At 40.8% G+C, this 20,796-nt stretch overlaps 1 protein-coding gene across 1 annotated transcript in view; it reads left to right on the top strand.

Moving 5' to 3' along the window:
• Nucleotides 1–20,796, top strand: part of LOC146489772 (uncharacterized) — a 55,542-nt gene that overhangs the window by 2,639 nt on the left and 32,107 nt on the right. The window contains exons 2-7 of the mRNA XM_085103300.1: nucleotides 1,121–2,373; nucleotides 3,096–3,203; nucleotides 4,903–5,153; nucleotides 6,218–6,482; nucleotides 13,258–13,413; nucleotides 20,604–20,708. Of these exons, the coding sequence (XP_084959426.1) occupies nucleotides 1,179–2,373; nucleotides 3,096–3,203; nucleotides 4,903–5,153; nucleotides 6,218–6,482; nucleotides 13,258–13,413; nucleotides 20,604–20,708 (2,080 nt within the window). The 5' untranslated portion in view covers nucleotides 1,121–1,178. The remainder of the gene's footprint in view (nucleotides 1–1,120; nucleotides 2,374–3,095; nucleotides 3,204–4,902; nucleotides 5,154–6,217; nucleotides 6,483–13,257; nucleotides 13,414–20,603; nucleotides 20,709–20,796) is intronic.

Raw genomic sequence — 20,796 nt, 5'->3', positions numbered from 1 at the left:
CGGCTGACATTTCAGAGTAGCTTGCCCCCTCCCCCCTCCGCTTAGGAAAGCCTGATACTCAAGTGTAAGGGCCAGGATTGACTCCATACTTCAAAAGAAAAGAAAACACATTACAGTTGGTACAATTAAAAATTTACATCAGTATTAACAGTTTTCATGCATTTCTAGCCATTTCAGAAGACTTAAGGTTAAATATTTCTGGGGAAGCCTGCCTCCGGACTCCCCTAGTTGTTGTCTCATGCTGACGCGTTTGCTTTAGTCCCCACCCCTCCCCCCACTCTTGTGAGCGGACAGCTCTACTTGCGACCGCCTTCACAAAACGGTTAAATCCCGTTTGAACTCCCATACATACATACTAATAATAATAATAATAATAATAATAATAATAATAATAATAATAATAATAATAATAATAATAAAAGTCTTTATTTCCTCACAAGATAAAAAATACATATCTCATGTCACATGTCATGTCATACTCTGTATTTACACATTCCCATAAGCGGCGGCGGACACTTTCAATCAGGGTTTGCAATTTAGACTTTTCCTTTGTTTTTTAACTCTCGTTAGTGGACACTCCAAAGGAAATCCTATTAGCCTCTTAATCTTATTTTAATTATTTAACTTCACATCGCTTTTCGTCATGATGATTTTACAGTGCATTAATTACAGTTATTGCCATTATCGCTGGCGGCATTGCATTAGGCTATAAAACAAAACGAAACAAAAATTAATAAGGTGGTATTTTTGTGCATTCCCAATGTTTATTGTTAGCTGGGCAAGCTCCCGTAAGCGGCCAACCATCCCTTGCACTTCTAGTGGCCTCTCGTAAGTGGCCAGCTCCATTTACGGACACCTTTTTTCCGAGGGTGTCCGCTTACGAGAGCTTCCACTGTACTTATATTATAAAACATTAATTTCAATTAAGGGTCCTAAAGCACTTAAAATTATAGATAAAACATTTGTTCCGGATCTAAGAAGAAATTGTGCCATGTCTTCTAGAAACCAGATTTGGTGTTCCCTGCGTATGCTCTCTTCTCAAACCAGCTGCTTCCTCGAGTAACCAAGTATTGGAGCAGTTTACCCATGTTTTGGGTTTCATATATGTTTTTGTCTTCAGGTGTGTAACCACTCTACCCTAAAACCTACCCAAGGAAATCTACAGGACATGCTTGATCATGGCATCCACTTCACAGAAACTTCAAGAAGACCCAACTTATGCACCCAGCAAAGTTAAAGTCACTATTTTGGCTTCTGAATGGGGATCAAGAAAAGGAGGACTTTCTACCATAAACAGAGAGCTGGCCATTCAATTGGCTGAGTGTCCAGAAGCCGAAATTACTTTCTTTGTACCACAATGCAGTGCAGAAGATAAGAACATAGCTCGCAGCCACAACATAAATATTGTTGAGGCAAAACGGCGGCCTGGGTATGAAGAACTCGATTGGCTTAGCTCTCCACCACAAGATCTGCAAATTGACGTAATCGTTGGTCATGGGATGAAGCTGGGTCGCCAGGCACAAATTATCAGAGATTCTCACAAATGCAAATGGGTTCAAGTAGTGCATACGGATCCAGAGGAACTGGGAATGTTCAAATCCTATTCAAATCCAATTTCAAAGGGCGAAGAAAAGCACAAGATTGAAGTAGAGCTATGTCAAATGGCTGATTTTGTTGTAGGAATTGGCCCGAAATTGTGCGAGGCGTTTCGCTCGTATCTCCGCGGGTATAAAAAGGATCAAACTGTTCTCGACTTTACTCCTGGTATTTCTTATGAATTTCTTGGTGTTGAACAGGTTTCTGAGGAAAGGAAACGTTGTAAAATCCTTGTGTTTGGCCGTGGAGACGATGAAGATTTTGCATTGAAGGGGTTTGACATTGCAGGTAATGCTGTTTCGTCACTACCTGAGACTCATCTCCTTTTTGTTGGGGCCCCTGATGGAAAACACGAGGAAATAAAGGAGCGTTTACTTAAATGTGATATTCCTCCTAGTCGCCTCACGGTGAGAAGTTATGTTGAAAACCGAGAGAGTTTGAAAGACCTCTTCTGTGAAGCAGATCTTGTACTCATGCCTTCAAGAACAGAGGGCTTTGGGTTGACAGGTCTTGAAGCTTTGTCAGCTGGTCTGCCAGTGCTTGTCAGTAAGAACTCGGGGTTTGGAGAAGCTCTAAGCAAAGTACCATTTGGATCGTCATTTGTAATTGACTCAGAAGATCCCAAGGTCTGGGCTGCTGCTATCAAGAAAATCTGGGAGAAAGACAGGCAGAAGCGACTTGAGGAGGCTGAAGCTTTGCGCACTTCTTATGACGAGAAATACAGCTGGACCAAACAGAGTAAAGTACTTGTTACCAAGATGATCAACTTGATTCATGGTAAGGATTTTCAACTATTCCAGTGATGAAGATGGCGATTAGCCAAAACATTGTGTAGTTTCCACTTCTTTTCTCAAATTTTACCTGGAGCTTCTTAGTAATATATAGTTTAGCATTTATAGTTCACAGAAACGAGCAATTGCAAATTCTAGGTGACCGAAAATTACCATGTTCACCAAGCCTTTCCAAGTAATCTGAAGAGTTTTGATACGTTTTGCATTAATTTGTTCAAATATTTTAAAGCCAATTAAACGGGAATGACAGCTCATTTTAATCTTGCCGTCATCGAATGGTTAACCATCGTTTTAAACCCAGTTTCGGCGGTATAATCGGCCATCTCGGAAAAATAGGCATTGACGTGTCTCTAATCCAGTGCTTGTTTGGTAAAACCAGAATCCCATAAACTTTCTCAGCAAAATTCAAAATCTACCTGGCAAATTTAAGATGTAGGTTAAAGATTTTTAAGTTTAAATAAAAGAAAACTGCAGCTGGGATATATAGCGTACAACAGTGTTTTTTTACAAAAATATTTTGACATAAGTGCAGTGTTTTCCTTATTCAAACACCGGGCCTGTTGGTTCTTACATCCAAATTCTGCTATTTGTGTCAGTACAAATAAAAACGCAACTAACATTAGAACTGAATGTATGTCGGATACAATCCGTTGTAGTTTACTGATTACGTCTCAGCAACGGACTATCCTCCATGCTTCCCTTGAACAGATGTTTCTTCTAGTCGGCTCAGCTCAGTACAGCAAACAGACAGAATGTTTTCTTTTGCTGGCCAGACTTCTCAGGAGAAGATCGAGGGCATGACTGTGTATCAGCCAGGTAAAATTAAAAAATAAACAACAACAACAACAACAACAAAAAAACCCCTGTCTTTGTCAACTCCTCTTCGCTTTAAATTTAATTAATCATATATAGCTTCGTTTGTATCTCGTTTCCATGGTTGGTTAGACTCTCTTCAGAATAGAGACTCAGTTTTTGCTCAGGTTTCTGGATTAATTACATTTTATCCCATTTTTATACTTTGCTTCTTTATTTTTACCAAACACGTTACAAAAAGCAAAACAAGGGTACGAAAAATATATATTACAATACATTTGAAAATACTAATCCGGACTAAATGTTATAATTTTTGCAGTTTACAACGAGAAAAGAAAACATTCATCTAAATCGATACATGAATACAAGAAGAAATACAATAGTGTCACCTCCAATTTTGGAAAAATTAAGGTTGCTCTGAACCCCCTTGGTAGAATGTTTTTACACTTTGCAAAACATTGTATCTAAATGTGTTGATTACAGTTCCATAATAAAAAATGGGGGTCACTGAGCTCTTTTATGAGTTATAACCAGTTAAAGGTAAAATTAGGGCTGTTTTTGACAGGTTATACTGTTCCTAGGTAGCCAATTATGTGGAGAAATTGACCATAAATTGTTCACTAATATTAGTCTTTGTTTGGTATCATTATTGTTGCATCAACTGATAAAGAGCGGTAGTATTGATCCGTCAAAGCGTACGTGCCGGAAAGTAATGGACATCAGCGCCAGCCACAGTGACCTTAAAACTTAATACAGTCGAACCTGTATATAACGACCACCCTCGGGACTTGAGGAACTAGCCGCTTAATACAAGATCTCTAAAAATACTCACTGGGCGTGGTCTAATGTCAATTTTAATGGCGTATCATTCAAAACACTTCATGCAAGGAAACAATAGGACAATCAACACTCTTTCAAGCGATCGATACTTTAACGTTCAGTGCCAACTTGTAACTTAATGGTATAATATACGTAACATTGTGTAAAAGTACTGTGCAATAAATATAAATTGTCCCCTACTCTTCTACGGTATACAGTGCTCTATTTTCACGACTTACAGTTCACAACAAAATATCTCATTCCGTCATTTCATAGTTGTTACGCTCAATGTTCAATGTCACATGGCTGAAGAACAAGCTAATTAAAGATGAATTTCTTGCTAGAGAGTGAAGCATATTCAAAACAAACTTTTTTTAGCGTTCGTGATATGGTACTGTACTTCAGCACAGTGCGGACATCTGAAAAGCGTTAACGATATTAAACGGCCGAGTATCAGCTTACAGTAGCTTTGTGCATGTTATTTCTTTATAGTGATGCTGGATCGCATTTTAAACACAATAAAATACCGCATAAAATAACATGGCTTAGTTTCCATTCAAGGGTGGCCGCTTAATACAGGTAAAAATAACAAAGAAAGACAAACATAGGACTGCTACAGGGTGGCCGCGGCCGCTTAATAGAGGTGGCCGCCTAATACAGGTACCAAATACAGTGTTTGTATGAGCGAACAATTGGGACTTTGAAAACTGGCCGCTTAATAGAGGGTGGCCGCTTAATACAGGGCCGTTATATACAGGTTCGACTGTAACTAGTATAACATCTCTCGATGTTTAGTAACTGTTATAAATATCTCAGTTGTGTCTTTATCCCTGAAAAGACCCTCTTGGAGAATGATACATTTATTATTTTTAATTTTGTCCAGCTGATAACATGTTTCATGACCTCCAACAAATGCACTGTGATACAAACCAAGTGAGCAAGGAATCAAACTTGTCAGCGGATCTCATAAAGATTGCATCAGAAAAGGGGTTCATAATTACTGATAACCCAGCATCTGGAAATTGCATGTTTTATGCATTATCCGAGCAGCTGCAAAGTGTAAAAGGAAGCCAAATATCACAAAGAGAACTACGGGAAACATTAGTTGGATTCCTCAGGGAAAACCCTACTCTGGTAAGTTGGTAAATAAAACATTTTTTAAGTGCTCTTTGTCATGTAAATCGCAGAATGTTGCTTACCTTCTACGGGTTATATTTTCCTTGATAGGAAAGGGAAGGCCTGGTCCCCAGGGTCCCTCCCCTCTTTCAAGTAATGACTCTATTGAGATAGTCATAATACATCATTAAGGCCTGGCCAAACGGATGAAACATGTTGATGCATCATCGTCCAACGTTGTTAAATCCAACATGTTGCACTCGTTGTGCCACCATGTTGAACGATGTTGCATGGTTTTGGATGATGTTGAACGAAGCTTGATTTCCATCAAACATCGTCTTCAACATCGTCCAACATCTCTCTTGTTCTCAGAAATGAACAACGATGTCGTTTTCGTTTGGCCACCGTGTTCAACATTGTTGAATGGCGCATGTCCACTAAGCTGACTTTCATTTGGATGATTTGTTGTTGCTTCGCGCGTTGCCGCGTGAGTGTTGAAGCTGATAACGAACGAACAAAGTTTTGAATCTCGGAAAGACGAAATCTTAAGAACAAGCTATCGCTTTTCAAATAGGAAGTAAAAGGGCAAAGGAGTAAGTGAAACTATAAGACTAGAAAAAGCGAGGAGATGGTGCCACGCAGAAGTCGATCGGTCTCGCGCCGTTTTTAAGGAAAACCAACAAGGCGCAGGTTTGTCTTCTAAGGATTCTGGGTAGCTTTTGTTCCCATGCAGACCTTTGAGTCCAAGTGTTGCATCAAACATGTTGCATTTGTTTGGCCACCTCGTTCAACACTGTGCAACGTCGTCCAACAATGTTGGATGCGATAATGTTAGATCATGTTGCATGTTGCTTGTTGTTTGGCCGGGGAATTTTGGAAAAAAATTGTCGGTTTTCTTTACACGCTCATTTTTAACAGTGCCAATCACACATATTCATTCATTCATTAGTCCAACATGAGTTCAGTTTTAATGTACCAAACCCCCTTTAGGTGTTACACAAGTTTGTCATTTCTAATTATAATTTCTAAGACTTTGATGGAAAAATTGACTTTTAAATAAATTTAACGTTTTTCTTATAAAGTATGACGGAACACCACTGTGTAACTTTGTTTCTGGATACTCATCGTGGCGTGAATACTTAAGAAGCATGGAGAAAGACGGAACTTGGGGCGATCATTTGGTTCTACTTGCTGCAGCCAACTGCTATCAGACTGACATCCATGTTATCAGTAGTCTTGGGCGCGACATATTTATCACTCCATATGGTCCCGGAGTTACCCGCACCAACCCACTCGTGTTGGGACACATTCACGAGAAACACTATGTTAGTCTTCAGCCCAGACAAGGTAAAGCTTGCGTTTTGATTTTGTTTGTATCTGTGGCCTTTTCATTTGGTAAACTTTGGAAAATGTAATCAGTGTGTGACAACGTAAAGGAAATTTACGTTCTCTAAACTATTGGTACTTTATTCCAGGAAGAGAGATTGTGGTAACGTTGTATCCTCATTTTGTCTTTTCACGTTGTTGTTATGCAGAGGATGACAAAGAAATGTACCACCATGCACCTGAAGTGCCATGTTTTTCTTACCATTAGTTTTCAGAAGCTCAATAGTTAGTTCCCTTAACATCTTCTGGAACCAGGAAATGAGAAATGTCAGCTACCTGAGTTTGTTAAAGAATCGAATAATTTAATAAGTTAATATGTAACTCGACGCGCCATAGACTTTCGTCGAACTACCACCGTGTTGTATCGCGGGCGCACCCTATAACAGTCGGACTTTTGTGTAAACCTTGTGGTCTCGGTCAAGCGCAATTAAAACAGTAAATTGGTGTGGAAATTGCGGTTCTGTTGTATTTATTTTGACCGTTCTACCGTTGGTCCTTCGAGCCGGATATATGGACTAAAGGCCGTAATTTCGCCAGCGAAGAGCAAACAGACGATCGAAGAAGACTTGTGTGGACTGGCCAAAATGGTAACAAACGCTTCGTCTCAAGAACAGAGACTTAATTTACCCACCTTCTCAGGGGAAGACAAAACAAACTATGAATCCTGGAAAGCAGCGTTTATGTCCATAGTTGACCGACTGGATATCCCCGTATGCGAGAAGATGCTACGCCTGCTAAACATTTTAAACGGAAGGGCCTTGACACTCGTAAAGGACCTTGGGTGTTCAACACATGCGTATGAGGGAGCAAAGGACAAGCTTGACAAGAAGTATGGTGGGGAGAGGCGTTCGCAGATAAAGCACTTGACGTCACTGGTACCTGGCACCTGGTCAAGGGTTCGGCCCCCAAAATCTTGGAGACATGGAGGAATTCCAAGCCGTATTAGAAAGAGACATGATAGCGCTGCAAGACAGTGGTCCAGGCAGGGAGCTGCAGGGACAAAACTTGAGCCTTACAGCCAAGGAAAAGCTTTCCGAAGAGAATGTTCAAGCACACAAGTATTGGCTTATCGATCTTTCTTTAGAAGATAATTTTGAGTCGCTCGTTGCTTGGGTAGAGTTTAGAGCGTAAATAATGCAAGAGGCTAAGGAGGAGATAAGTGGAGTTCGAGGCGACCCAACTCGTGCCAGAGGGTTTACGACACGCTCTCAAGCAAAAGCCGGCATTGTTGACACCTGCAAACAAGACTACCCACTTTGGGTCTGCAAAATCTTTACGGAGCTGCCTATTCTAAAGAAAAGAAAGTTGATTGGAAACACCGGCCGTTGTTATCGTTGCCTAGTAGTTGGTTAACACAGCAAGGACTACCCTAACGCTAGGCGATGCGGTGTCGACGGATGCACAAGTACCAACCACAATAGTTATCTCCATGACAACACTCCTGGTCAAACAGAAGGCCGGTCACAATATCAACTACGAGCCGACGCCTTACCGTTTCGACCGCCGGGGCAGTCTCATTTAGGAATTAGAGCCCCGCAGGGTACAGTAGCTAGCGTTAATGGCTCGGCGCTTGACCGGCAACAGTACCCTCGAGAGCAGACATACAGCACTAGACATACTGAGCGCGTTTTGACTGATGATTCTGCCAGCCCTGATCAGCAACGGCAATAAAGACCTGAGGGTAAATGTCATGCTAGCCCCTTGTTCGACAAGTTCCTACCCGAATTGCATGGACAGTCATTGAACAGGCCCGTAGCAAGGCTAAAACAACTGAGGGGGCTTAGCAAAATGGTTAAAAAAAACTACCCCCCCCCCCCCCCCCCGGTTAGGGAGTTAAGAAGCTAAGAGAACATTAAAGAGCAGTAATTTTAGTGAGAAAAACAATAACTTCACACCTGCATCACACCTTTTTAAACATTTCTTTGGCGTTTCTTTTATGTGGACTACCACATGACTAATTTCACGTTTAAAGGAGGACGTAAAAAAAGGACAACAAATTTTTCTTTCTCTTTTTAAATTTGGAATCGGGCAGTAAGAATCCGACTGTAGGAGAATTTTTTGGCTCTTGATAGGACATATTTGTGTGGCTTTCGACAACGCGCGAACACTAAATTGTTATAAACTAAGGACATTTGTATTGCTATCAATGAGTATATATAGAAAACAAGTAGTTTATTTCGAAAGCTTTCACGGCAGGAGATTGGTTGATTTTGATCCAGTCTGGTTCTTATTTCTGATTCACAAGGCACGGGGAAGTGCCTATGTTGCTGTTGTATACAAAAACATAAAACAAAGACAGCATGTTTAAAAACGAACTGTAAGCGAATGAAACTGACAGAAAGTTGTCAAAAGGCACTTGCAGCGTCAGAATTCAAGACTGATTGATGCACATTAATTTTTTTTAATTATGTCTTTTTTGGCGCATTGTTTTTTAACTTCCAAAAATTCGGGGGCTGGGGGAGGGTCAAGCCCCCCATGCTCCTCCCCCTGCTACAGGGCTGTTGAATCTGACTATCGCAGGAACAAGGGGAACGGAAATCAAGTTGCGTTCACGCCGGGGGGAACTGAAAGTTGCAAATCTCGATGGTACATTTTCAAGTCCTTTACAGGGTCATGTTCTTGACAACATCGCTGGCGACACTCCAGCTATTTCCTGGACGGAACTGAAGAGAAAATGGGCCCCACCTACGCCAAGTGCCGGCCATTCAAGAGTGTATCTCGGCGACGTCAGGTTGATGTGATGATAGGCAGTGACCATCCAGTCTCCCATCATGCGCGAAGGGAAGCCTGTGGAAACCAACCGAATGACCCTGATGCTCGTTTGACCAATTTGGGCTGGGTGTGCTTTAATCCCACATTGGTGGAAGAGTTTCGTAAGAGCTTTCGGTCACACTTTACCCGTACATATCGAAGTAGTCAAGTTAACAAGCTGCTGCCACCTGATGACATTTTTCGTGCATTTTGGGAGCTGGAGTTCCTGGGGATCAAAGACACCCCCGAACAAACGATGACAGCTGAGGAGAGAGCAGTCACTGAGACCTTGGAGTACAATAACGGATAGAAGATTGGAGTGCCCTGAAAAGAAGGCGAGCCGAAGCTAACCAATAATTATGAAGTAGCACTTGAAAGACTCAGGAGTCAGGAAAAGTCCCTTGAGAGAAGAGACCCAGATTTGACGAAGGCCTTTTGCAAGATCTTTGACGACTATGAGAAGAGGAATTACATAAATAAAGTAACCAAGTCAGACGCTGAGGCGTAACGGTTCCTACCGCACTTTCCAGTGATTCGAGAAGATATAGTTAAAACGAAAGTCCGTGTTGTCTTTGACGCTTAAGTGAAACATGGAGGGAAAAGCCTGAAAAGTGCCATATGACCAGGGCCAAAGCTTCAGAAAGACTTAGTTGATGTACTGACACGTTTTCGCCGGGCACCTGTGGCTCTTTCAGCTGACGTTCTGAGATGTTCCTGCAAATGGAGCTTCAAGACAACTACCGCCAGTTTCACCAGTTCCTGTGGTGTGACTTTGACACATCAAGAGATCCCGACGTTTATGAATTTACACGACTGTTTACACGATTTACACGACTGCTTCACTATTTTGCTCTCAGTACGTCCATCATACCCATGCAAAGACACATGCCTTACACTTTCCGGAAGCAGCAGTCACTGTGAATGATTCAATGTATGTTGATGATGTGCCAGACTCGTGTGAGACAACTCAAAGTGTTCAACAGCTACGACGTCGGCTGTCAGAACTGTTGGCCCTTGCTGGGTTAAAATTAAGTGGTCCTCAAATGAACTGATGGTCAGCAAAGATATCCCCTTAGAAGACCGACTATGTACCCTATAGATAAGCAAAGACGAGCGACCTTAGACCAAGACCCTTGGGGTAATATGGGAAGCTAGGAAAAATGTGTTTACCTTCTAGGTGGAACCACCGGATGTAAACAAAACGCCTATCAAGCACTCCAGTCCTTGGCACCATTTACAAAAATCCTTATGCAAGAAGTATGGATGGCTGGTGTTGGCTGGGATGAACCCGACGACTTAAATGCGAAGTGGGAGAAGTGGGTCTCGGAACTCCCACAACTGTCAGATATTGCTGTCCCCCGCTGTCTTCGCCTAGCGAATCCACAGACCACTGAACTGCATCCCTTTTCAGATGGTTCTAAAGACGCCTTTGCATCAGTTGCCTAGTTAGTCTGCCGGTACCAGGACAACACTCCGTCATCCCGCCTTATTGCCTCAAACAGTCGTGTGTCTCCAGTAAAAGCGATGACAATTCCCAGGATAGAGCTGATGGGTGCCGTCATTTCAAGTCATCTGGCACAGAATACCTTAAAGTCATTCCAGTGGACAGAACCATATTCTGGACCGATTCAGACAACCTCGTTCCCAGGGCTGAATGTGTGTTACTGGGTCCGCAATCAAAGCCGGGAGTTCAAGCCATTCGTTGCCAACTGAATTGGCGAAATTTAAAGAACAACAAGTTCCGAGCAGTAGCGACACAAACCAGGAACGCTGAACCCAGCAGACTTGCCAACAAGAGGCCTTTCTGCCATCGATCTAGCTGAGAGTGGCGTTTGGATGGAGGGACCAGCTTTCCTCAAAGATTACGAGTCAGCCTGGCCAGAAGTATTTCCCTCCGATAAGAATGTTGAACGGACCGGTGACTGTGAAAGACGAACAAAGACCAGGACGCATGTGACCAAGAGCTCTGCCAGTGAAAGCATTGACCTAAGCCATTACTCAAGCCTGAGACGCCTAGTTCATGTGACAGGATGGGTACAACGGTTCCTGTCCAACTGCAGACTTCCCAAGGATCTACAGAGAAAAGACGGAAGCCTTCTGTCAGATGAGATGACAGCCGCAAAGACCTTTTGGATAAAACAAGCCCAAGCTCAAGTCTTCTTTGACAGGGAAAATGAAGGGTCGCTTACACGACTGGACCCTAACCCTGACACAACGCATTCCATTCCCCTGCCGATAATTAAACCCCGTGACAAGGCTACTTGTCATTGACGCACATGAAAAACTTGGCCATGGGTCTGGAAAAGAACACGTTCTTACTTAGTTGCGGGGTCATGCCTGGATCGTAAGAGGAAGACGGGTGGTGCGAAACATTGTCAATACGTGGGCTGAATGTAGGCGTCATTCACCATCACATCACCATCACATTTATTTCATATACTACACGTTCGACATTCAAATCCTAGCAGTATGCAGAATGTTTGTCCCATAAACCTAGTTTAATGGCCTTAGCTCCCACGAGTCTCCTGTAGCTCAGTGGTAGAGCATCCGAACTAGTAATCTGAAGGTCTTAGGTTCGACTCCTGATAGTAGGACTGGATTTCTTTTTTCCGAGTATGCCTGTGTCACTTTCTAAAATAATCCATCATTCTTCTTCTTACCTCTGTGTTGTATTGCGGGGGCACTTTTGACAGTCGGACTTTTGTGTAAACTTTGTTGCCTCGGGAAAGCGAAATTAAAACAGTAAATTGGTGTGGAAATTGCGGTTCTCTTGTATTTATTTTGACCGTTCTGCCGATTGGAGAACAAAGGTAGAGCAATAAACCTTGGATGATAAATCCAAAACTACCAGTATTACTAAACGGAACTATTAAAATACTAATTGCTACATCAGATGACGTTGAAATTATGGCACAATTTCTTGATTTTGTCGTGACGTTAGGATACCTAAATCGTTAAAACAATTCAAAACGAATGGAGGAATCTATGTCACTGCATGATATTATAAAGGAATGTTATAAAAAAATGAGGAGAAAATGTCAGTAGGTGTGAACATGTCTGTTATAAGTTTCTGTTGTAATATTGGTAAGTTTCCAAGTAAATGTTGGGTAATCCCACAAGCCTTGCGCCTATTACTTTGCCGATATTTTGCTTGGTAATTCTACTCCTGAATCGGACGCTATTGTGAAAGGACTGCTTTAATCAGTGGCACCCACAGTTCATCTCAGTAAATACATGCTCCTCAGAAATTCTGATTTTGCTGCAAAGAAAATCTAAAGTAGCAGCGCAAAATTTCGTAATACTGGTAAACTAAATCCTCTCCTATTACATTCTGATGGGTAACTATCTCGATAACAATTGTGAAGTAAGGTCAGCTAACATATTTGTATTTATAAAGCCAACAACAGCTCGTAAATTTAAGAAATAAAGTTCCGTTTCACAAAACTTACTGCCACTTAAAGTTAAAACCAAAGCATGCCAACGGATCACGATATATTAGTTATACACCCTTTAAAAGGGCATAATTGAGTTTGAAACACAGGAGGAAACATTTAAAGTGTTTTTCTTTGACGTTCTGGGCCCAGTTGTTCAAAGCTCGATTAAGCTAATCCCGGGTTAACGTGAACTTTCATTCGATTTTAATTACTAGTCATTAAAGATATTTCGAAAAGAGTTTATGTCCTTCAGTTTTGACTTGGCCTTTTCTTTGCCATAAGCTTAAAATTAGCCTTCTAAACCATTTTTAACGAAATGAGAACCTTGGTTAACTTTTAATCGGGGATTAGCGTTAATCGGCTTTCGAACAACTGGACCCTGGTGGTTTCCCTGTGTAGTCTCTTTGACGACTCCATAGTTTTCCCTGCCTGAAGAGATATTAAATTTTGTTATTTTAATTGTTTATGTTTCCTTGCAGACGGCTGTTTATCGAATCGTCTCCTTATTTTTACTATCGACACTAACATACAACTTTGCTTTCTTTTTACAGTTGCTTCATTGCCCGAAACTAGCCAGAGTACAGTAAAAAGGAAAAGGAATGGGGACCAGCAAGATAACGCGTCTGGTGCTAGGACAAAGGCTAGGAAAACGGGGGACAGTCTCGGCACGTCGAAATTTTATCCTGCAGAGCAGATTACCGCTACAGGTCAGAGTTAATTTTAGTGTAATTAATGCCTGCTGGGCCAATTAATCGATGAATTGACGGAGATGGATGTCATCAATGATTGAAAATCTGTCCATTAATGGATATTACTCTTCTTTGTAGTCAGTTCTTGGCTTTCAGAACGTGGAAAGCAGCGCGAAGAAAACTGCGATGCGAACGAATAATAAAAGCGAGGAGACTGGACAGAAGAGGGAGGGCGCCCCTTCTCCCCAGTCTCTTCTCGTTTTTTGCTCTCCATGCATGCCGATACCAGATATGTCAAACGAAAGAACGGAGAGCGTGTAGAGCTCTCATGACTCAATCAATCACACTCAATCACACTCATGGCAAATTGGATCGGACTTGTTCAGTGACATTTAGTTCCGTTTTGCAATGTTAAATTCTGTTGGTTTAGACTTCGTTCTAAGAAAGAGAAAAGTAGGTAATTGAGAGTCAGCTTTAAAGAAGAAAGGGAACTCTATTCTCATTCTAAACAAGATGCTAATAGCATCCAACGCTACTTATAGCCAAATACAGTGGAAGAGCCCTATAAGTAGTAAGAAAGTGGGGGTTCTGAGGAAGAGACACAGGGACACAGTGACGTCACAATAGCCATGGGATTAACGTCATCAAAACTGATGACATCATAATCTAAAAATAGATTTAGAGTTCTGAGGAAGGGACACAGTGACGTCACAATAGCTCAGGGATTAACCTCATGGTGACATCATAGTTAAAAATAGATTAAAATGATGTAATGGAATTATTTTTAACCACAGCGATCTACAGATTTTTTCATATTAAAGAGTTGAAATTTTAGCCTCAAATCTGCTTTCGCAGGTATCGCCTTAAAGCAAGAACTAACATTGTTCCCTTGAACCAAACCAGGATCTAGAATTTCTAAGCTAAAGAATCTGCATTTGGAAGTCTTTTTAGAAGTTAATTTGGGGAGATTAATACATAAAAAAAACAACAAAACAAAACAAAACAAAACAAAAAAACAAAAAACAAAAAACCGGTTTATGTAAGGTGTATTGATTGGTTTTAGATAAAGTAAAATATTGCCTTGTCGTTGTTCTATTCAATTTTTTCTATATTTCCCTGAAACCTCGGAAATAATGAAAAAAAATTGGTTGTGTGTATTTTCCGACTAATTTCTAAAAAGTTTCGTTTCTGGTTGAACTTTGTCGGGGATTAAGCAATTAAAACAGTCTTTTGTTGTCTTTGTTTATTACAGTGCGCTGTCAACGGTAATGCCGACATCATGGTCTAAAAATAGAATAATTGCATCATCTGGGTGGAAGGGCTTCAGTGATTCTGTAAAAACAGAAAGGATGTTTAGTGGTATGCTATCTTTTTACACCCGGTCGAGTGAGATCTAAAAATGGATAGAATTATGGAAAGAAATAATTATTTTTCGTAACAGGATTATGTGGTTTTGCTGGTTACAAAAAGATGAGATTCTTTGAAATATTTCGAAGCAGAAAAGTGACGCGTGTTCTATTTCACGCACCGTTACACAGCCTGATTATGTTAACTCAGTCAAGCTTTGTTAGGGATTAAACAATTAATACAGTCTTTTGTTGCCTTTGTTCATTACAGTGCTTCGAGTAAGAATATTCCGGTTCATTAATTTCTTGCTGCTAAATTGTGTATGTTAATTATGGCGCACTGAAAAACTAACACACGCTCACAGAAACTGCTGAAAATTCTTTATTTCAATTGTTCAACATTTCAAGTACAAAGCAAAGTTCTTATCACAGTGTTAATCATCTATATTCTCTCCATCGCTAGGAGGATAGTTTGTTTCTTGTTAAGTCTTTGGGTCAATATGCCTCACTGCGTGATAATCAGGGCATCGAATGAATCCATCTTTTGAGTGATTTCGCTCGCGGACAGGAATATCGTGTTCGCAAACTGGACAAATCTTTAAGCCGTCATACCAAAAACATGTGGGGCATCTTACAACCGCAGTTTGGTAAACGTTTGAACCATTGCAATGGTAGCAAGGAAATTTGCACTTTCAGAAGCTGTTTCCGTGACATCTTCAATATCACCATTTTCGGACATCGTTTCTTTATCAATTGCTTCACTGTCGGATTTGTCTTGATCTCGATACACTTTTTCTTTTTCCAACAAATCCGTCAGAATTTTCTTATTCTTTATCAAATGCTTATCAATTGCCAGCTCTGCTAATCCGTCAATAAATGTATTTAGGGCACGGGGCTGGGTCACATCGGCATTGTGAGGGAGTAAAACATAATCGACCAGCTCAGCAATATTGGTTACAGGAATCATACGTTGTTTTCGGAGTAATAGTCCACTAGGTTTCCAAAACAGGATATCCTTCGAAGCAGCCATACTGTGTAATAGATCAGAGGCTTTTTGTTTGGAAACAGCATTGGAAAGACTCTTTAAAACATCTTTAATTCGAGGCTCCTCATCATCACTTTCCTCATCAGAGGTTGAGTCATCTTCCTTTCCACTTTCGTCCTCTTCTTACCAGTCCACTTTTCGTTTAATTTTGATCGGCGCTTGTTAACAGCAAGATCCAACTGATCATTCCACAGACTAAGTCTTGATTTTTATAACATCAGAAACCCCTGGCTAGTAATTACAGGGGTCAACACATCTTGAATAAATCCACGACCTTCTTGAACAAGGATTTTTTTCTTGTACTTATAGGGAACTTTTGGGTTAACTAGGTCAGCAATAGCATCCTCGAATGGAATCAGCTTTAGTCTAACTTGCTCAGTAACAGGTACATGACTATGAAGCACATTATGTATAGCTTGTACTATTGCATGCATCTATTGCGGAGTAGTCGTTTCCAAAAGAAACTGACGCTGATGGTGGGGGCAACAAGCAAGGAGTTGAAGGTACCCTCTATTCCTCTTCACTACTTGAGACATGATCATGGAATGACTTAGTAAAAGTGCATTACAGTATTTTATTATAAAGCTTTAGTCGGTTAAGACCAAAGTTCGAAGTTTTCTTGTCCTTGCCGCCTTGGAGTTATTTTTCGTCTCTTAGATTGAGTAAACTGTAAAACTGAGATTTCCTTTTTATAGCTTTTCGACCACCACCTGACTGCTCTTGCGGAGAATTCTGGGAAGTAATATCACCCAGGGCTTCTTCAGCACGTTTACTGACCGCCGTCTTAATATCCTTCCCCTCAATCACATCCTGGGCAACATTAATCTCTGTTTGTAAAGCTTTTTTACCAAGCACCTTGGCACCTTGTCGTAGATGAGGCATCGCCCACTGAGCGAAACAGACCTCTGAATATACCTCCTAGTCCATATCCGCGCTGAGATTGAACATCATGAAAGGCTAGCAAATTTTCACCTTTTTGTTTGGCTTGATCTAAATAATATTGTTCATACAACTTGTGATTTGGTGTGTAAAGTCTCTTCATCTTTAAAAAAAAAGGTTGGCTCTGACGCAAATGAAGTTTAAACAACATTCTCTCACATTCAAATGGCTCCGACTCTCCTTTGATGTGCTTTATATTGACTTCAATATGGTGTGAAACAATAGTATTGTGGCGGAGATGGTGGTGGTGTTGGTGTCGGTGTTGGCGGTGTTGGTGTTGGTGGTGGGGGTGATGGCGTTGGTGGTGATGGTTTTGGTGGTGATGGTGTTGGTTGTGGTGGTGATGGTGGTGGTGGTGTTGGTGCTGATGGTGTTGGTGTTGGTGGTGGTAGTGGTGGTGGTGGTGGTGTCGGTGTTGGTGTGGGTGATGGTGGTGTTGGTGATGGCGTTGGTGGTGGTGGTGATGGTGGTGATGGTGTTGGTGGTGGTGGTGGTTGTGTTGGTGATGGCGTTGGTGGTGATGGTGTTGGTGGTGGTGGTGATGTTGTTTGTGATGGTTTTGGTGGTGGTGTTGGTGGTGATGGTGGTATCGGTGGTATTGGTGGTGATGGTGTTGGTGGTGGTGGTGATGGTGGTGGTGTTGGTAGTGATGATGTTGATGTTGGTGGTGGTGGTGATGGTGTCGTTGGTGGTGATGGTTTTGGTGGTGATGGTGGTATCGGTGGTGTCGGTCGTGGTGGTGGTGTCGGTGTTGGTGTTAGTGATGGTGTTGGTGGTGGTGTTGTCAGTGGTTGTGGTGATGGTGGTGGTGTTGGTGTTGGTGTTGGTGTCGGTGGTGGTGATGGTGGTGGTGGTGTTGGTGTTGGTGGTGGTGATGTCGGTCGTGGTGGTGGTATCGGTGTTGGTGTTGGTGATGGTGTTGGTGGTGGTGTTGTTAGTGGTTGTGGTGATGGTGGTGGTGGTGGTGGTGTAAGTGGTTGTGGTGGTGGTGGTGTCGGTCGTGGTGGTGGTCGCGAGAGGGCTAAACAATAGTCCTTTGGGTGTGGTTTAGGCCTATATAAATCTGAAAACATTTGTCGTTTTCTCAGTTCTCGTCAAGTTTCCACAGAGTAGACATGAGTTGGACCTTTTCTGTTTGTGAAGAGGATTTTTCAAGGAAATAAATATATTATGCGAAGACACATGAGCCGCAAACACAGTGAATTGCCGAGTTTTACTCCATTCAGAGCTATGACGTTTTCTCTAGAAAAGTGTCAGCGCTTTCACTTTGTGCATGCATTTACTTGCATGGTTGCCACACCAACCTTAGCTCCATCTATTTTAACACCACCTCCCACGGTGGAAGTGATATCTCCGCCTAAAAAGCGAAAACGACCACGAATCCCGCAACTTAAAAAATATTTGGATGATGATGCACAGAAAACATTCGGACCCTTCAGGCGATCTCGGCGTAATCGAAAGGATTCATGTTATAAATATTCTGGCACAGAAGACTATTGATTACAACATGAAATATTGAATCTTTGAATATTTAGAGTTGAGAGGTTCTAATTAAAACATACAGTTTTCTATCAATATATGTGTATGTCACTTTTTTATATTTTGTACTTGAAATGTTGAACAATTGAAATAAAGAATTTTCAGTAAGTTCTGTGAAAGTGTGTTAGTTTGTCAGTGCGCCATAATTATAATTAACATACACAATTTAGCAGCAAGAAATTAATGAACTGGAATTTTCTTACTCGGAGCACTGTAATGAACAAAGGCAACAAAAGACTGTTTTAATTGTTTAATCCCCAACAAAGCTCGACTGAGTTTACATAATCAGGATGTGTAACGGTGCGTGAAATAGAACACGCGTCACGTTTCTGCTTCGAAATATTTCAAAGAATCTCAACTTTTTGTAACCAGCAAAACCACATAATCTTGTTACGAAAAATAATTATTTCTTTCCATAATTCTATCAATTTTTAGATTTTTAGGTAGCATACCACTAAAAATTCTTTCTGATTTTACAGAATCGCTGAAGCCTTTCCACCCCGATGATGCAATTATTCTATTTTTAGATAATGATGTCGGCATTACCGTTGACAGCGCACTGTAATAAACAAAGACAACAAAAGACTGTTTTAATTGCTTAATCCACGACAAAGTTCAACCAGAAACGAAACTTTTTAGAAATTAGGCAGAAAATACACACAACCAAATATAGAAAAAATCGAATAGAACAATGACAAGGCAATATTTCACTTTATCCAAAACCAATCAATACACCTTACATGAACCGTTTTTTTTGTATTAATCTCCCCAAATTAACTTCTAAAAAGACTTCCAAATGCAGATTCTTTAGCTTAGAAATTCTAGATCCTGGTTTGGTTCAAGGGAACGATGTTAGTTCTTGCTTTAAGGCGATACCTGTGAAACCAGATTTGAGGCTAAAATTTCAACTCTTTTATAATAAAAAATCTGTAGATCGCTGTGGTTAAAAATAATTCCATTACATCATTTTAATCTATTTTAAACTATGATGCCACCACGAGGTTAATCCGTGAGCTTTTGTGACGTCACTGTGTCCCTTCCTCAGAACTCTAAATCTATTTTTAGATTATGATGTCATCAGTTTTGATGACGTTAATCCCATGGCTATTGTACGTCACTGTGTCCCTGTGTCCCTTCCTCAGAACCCTCACTTTCTTACTTCTCCTATACGTCAACTTCAATAATAATTGATGACAAGACGTAACTGATCATAGTCAACGTAAAGAGGCTGTTCTTTTTTACAGAGATTGTGAATGCGAATAATTCCCCTCCTGTTATTTTTATGCTTTCAAGATAATAAAGATTATTATTATTATTATTATGATTATTTTTATTATTATTATTATTATTATTATTATTATTATTATTATTATTATTATTATTACTGCGATAGCAGACGCCCTTTCTTCGGCAAAAGCAGGAATAAGTTTTCTGCTTTCCTTTACCCACGATAATCTCGTTTGCCTAAAAATCCAAAAGAGTTAGTTCCAGCGTTCACTCAATTCAAAGGCTATGCATAACGTGGGAGAATGCAGGGCTTGGTTATGTCTGTATTAAGAAGAAACAAGCACGTGAAAGTGCAGAAAAAAATCCAGATTCTGAATGCTTTGTATTTGTGTTGCTAATGGAAGCTGTATAGTGCTCCTTTATTAAAGAATCGTGGGATCAACATAATCTTCTTGCACATACGTGCTGTGCACAATCGCAACATAACAGAATAAAAAACAGAATTTTGGCAGAGATGATCCCTTATGAAAATTTTGACCCATTCACTCCATTTATTTCATGCCGTACGCTCTGGATAAACAATGGTCCCAAGACATATCCAGTATTTGCGGATAAATAATTATTATTACTGACATTGAATTACGACATCGGTTACTTTTTTGACTGGTAGTACGGTTGCTGGAATTTGATAACAGAAGGATACTAAGAACGTTGGCGTCAAAGAGGCTAAGGTGGGGGGGGGGGGAGAGGTACACGAAGATGACGTCAATTTGCAGTGACAAAGGCGGTGGAAAACACGGACGGTGTACGCCCACTTTTATTTAACTTTATTTTTCTTTTTACCCCAGTGTGGGGTGGTCATCTAGTAAATCAAGAGAATTCGAGGGGAAGGGGTTTTGCTACATATTTTCGCTTTCTGTGTAAGAAAAATAAATGGTCTATTATTCTTAATATTTTACCGAATTAATGTCAGAAAAAGATTTTGTAGACAATGACATCACACTGAATTTTTCCAAAATAGCTTACTTAAAGACTCAGTCACATGGTTAAACTTTACTCAGCTTTTACAGCTGTTTCAGTTACTGAGGTTGGTCCATACGTTGTTTCAACAGTTGCCTCCTCTGGTTGTCTGAGCTCAACGCAAGCAGAACGCGGAAAGTCTCGTTCTTCTACCCAGGCTTTTCAGCCGTCTGAAGGCATGACTGAGAACAATACAGGTATGTTATGAAAAAAATTGTCATAACTAACCTTCACGTTTGTGACATGACTCGCAAGTCTCTGCGTTAATTAAGGTATTCGAAATTA

The sequence above is a fragment of the Pavona decussata genome, unplaced genomic scaffold (assembly GCF_977016875.1).
Source record: "Pavona decussata unplaced genomic scaffold, jaPavDecu1.1 SCAFFOLD_3, whole genome shotgun sequence".
NCBI classification, from domain to species: Eukaryota; Metazoa; Cnidaria; class Anthozoa; order Scleractinia; family Agariciidae; genus Pavona; species Pavona decussata.
This window is presented reverse-complemented; position numbering and strand designations above follow the sequence as displayed.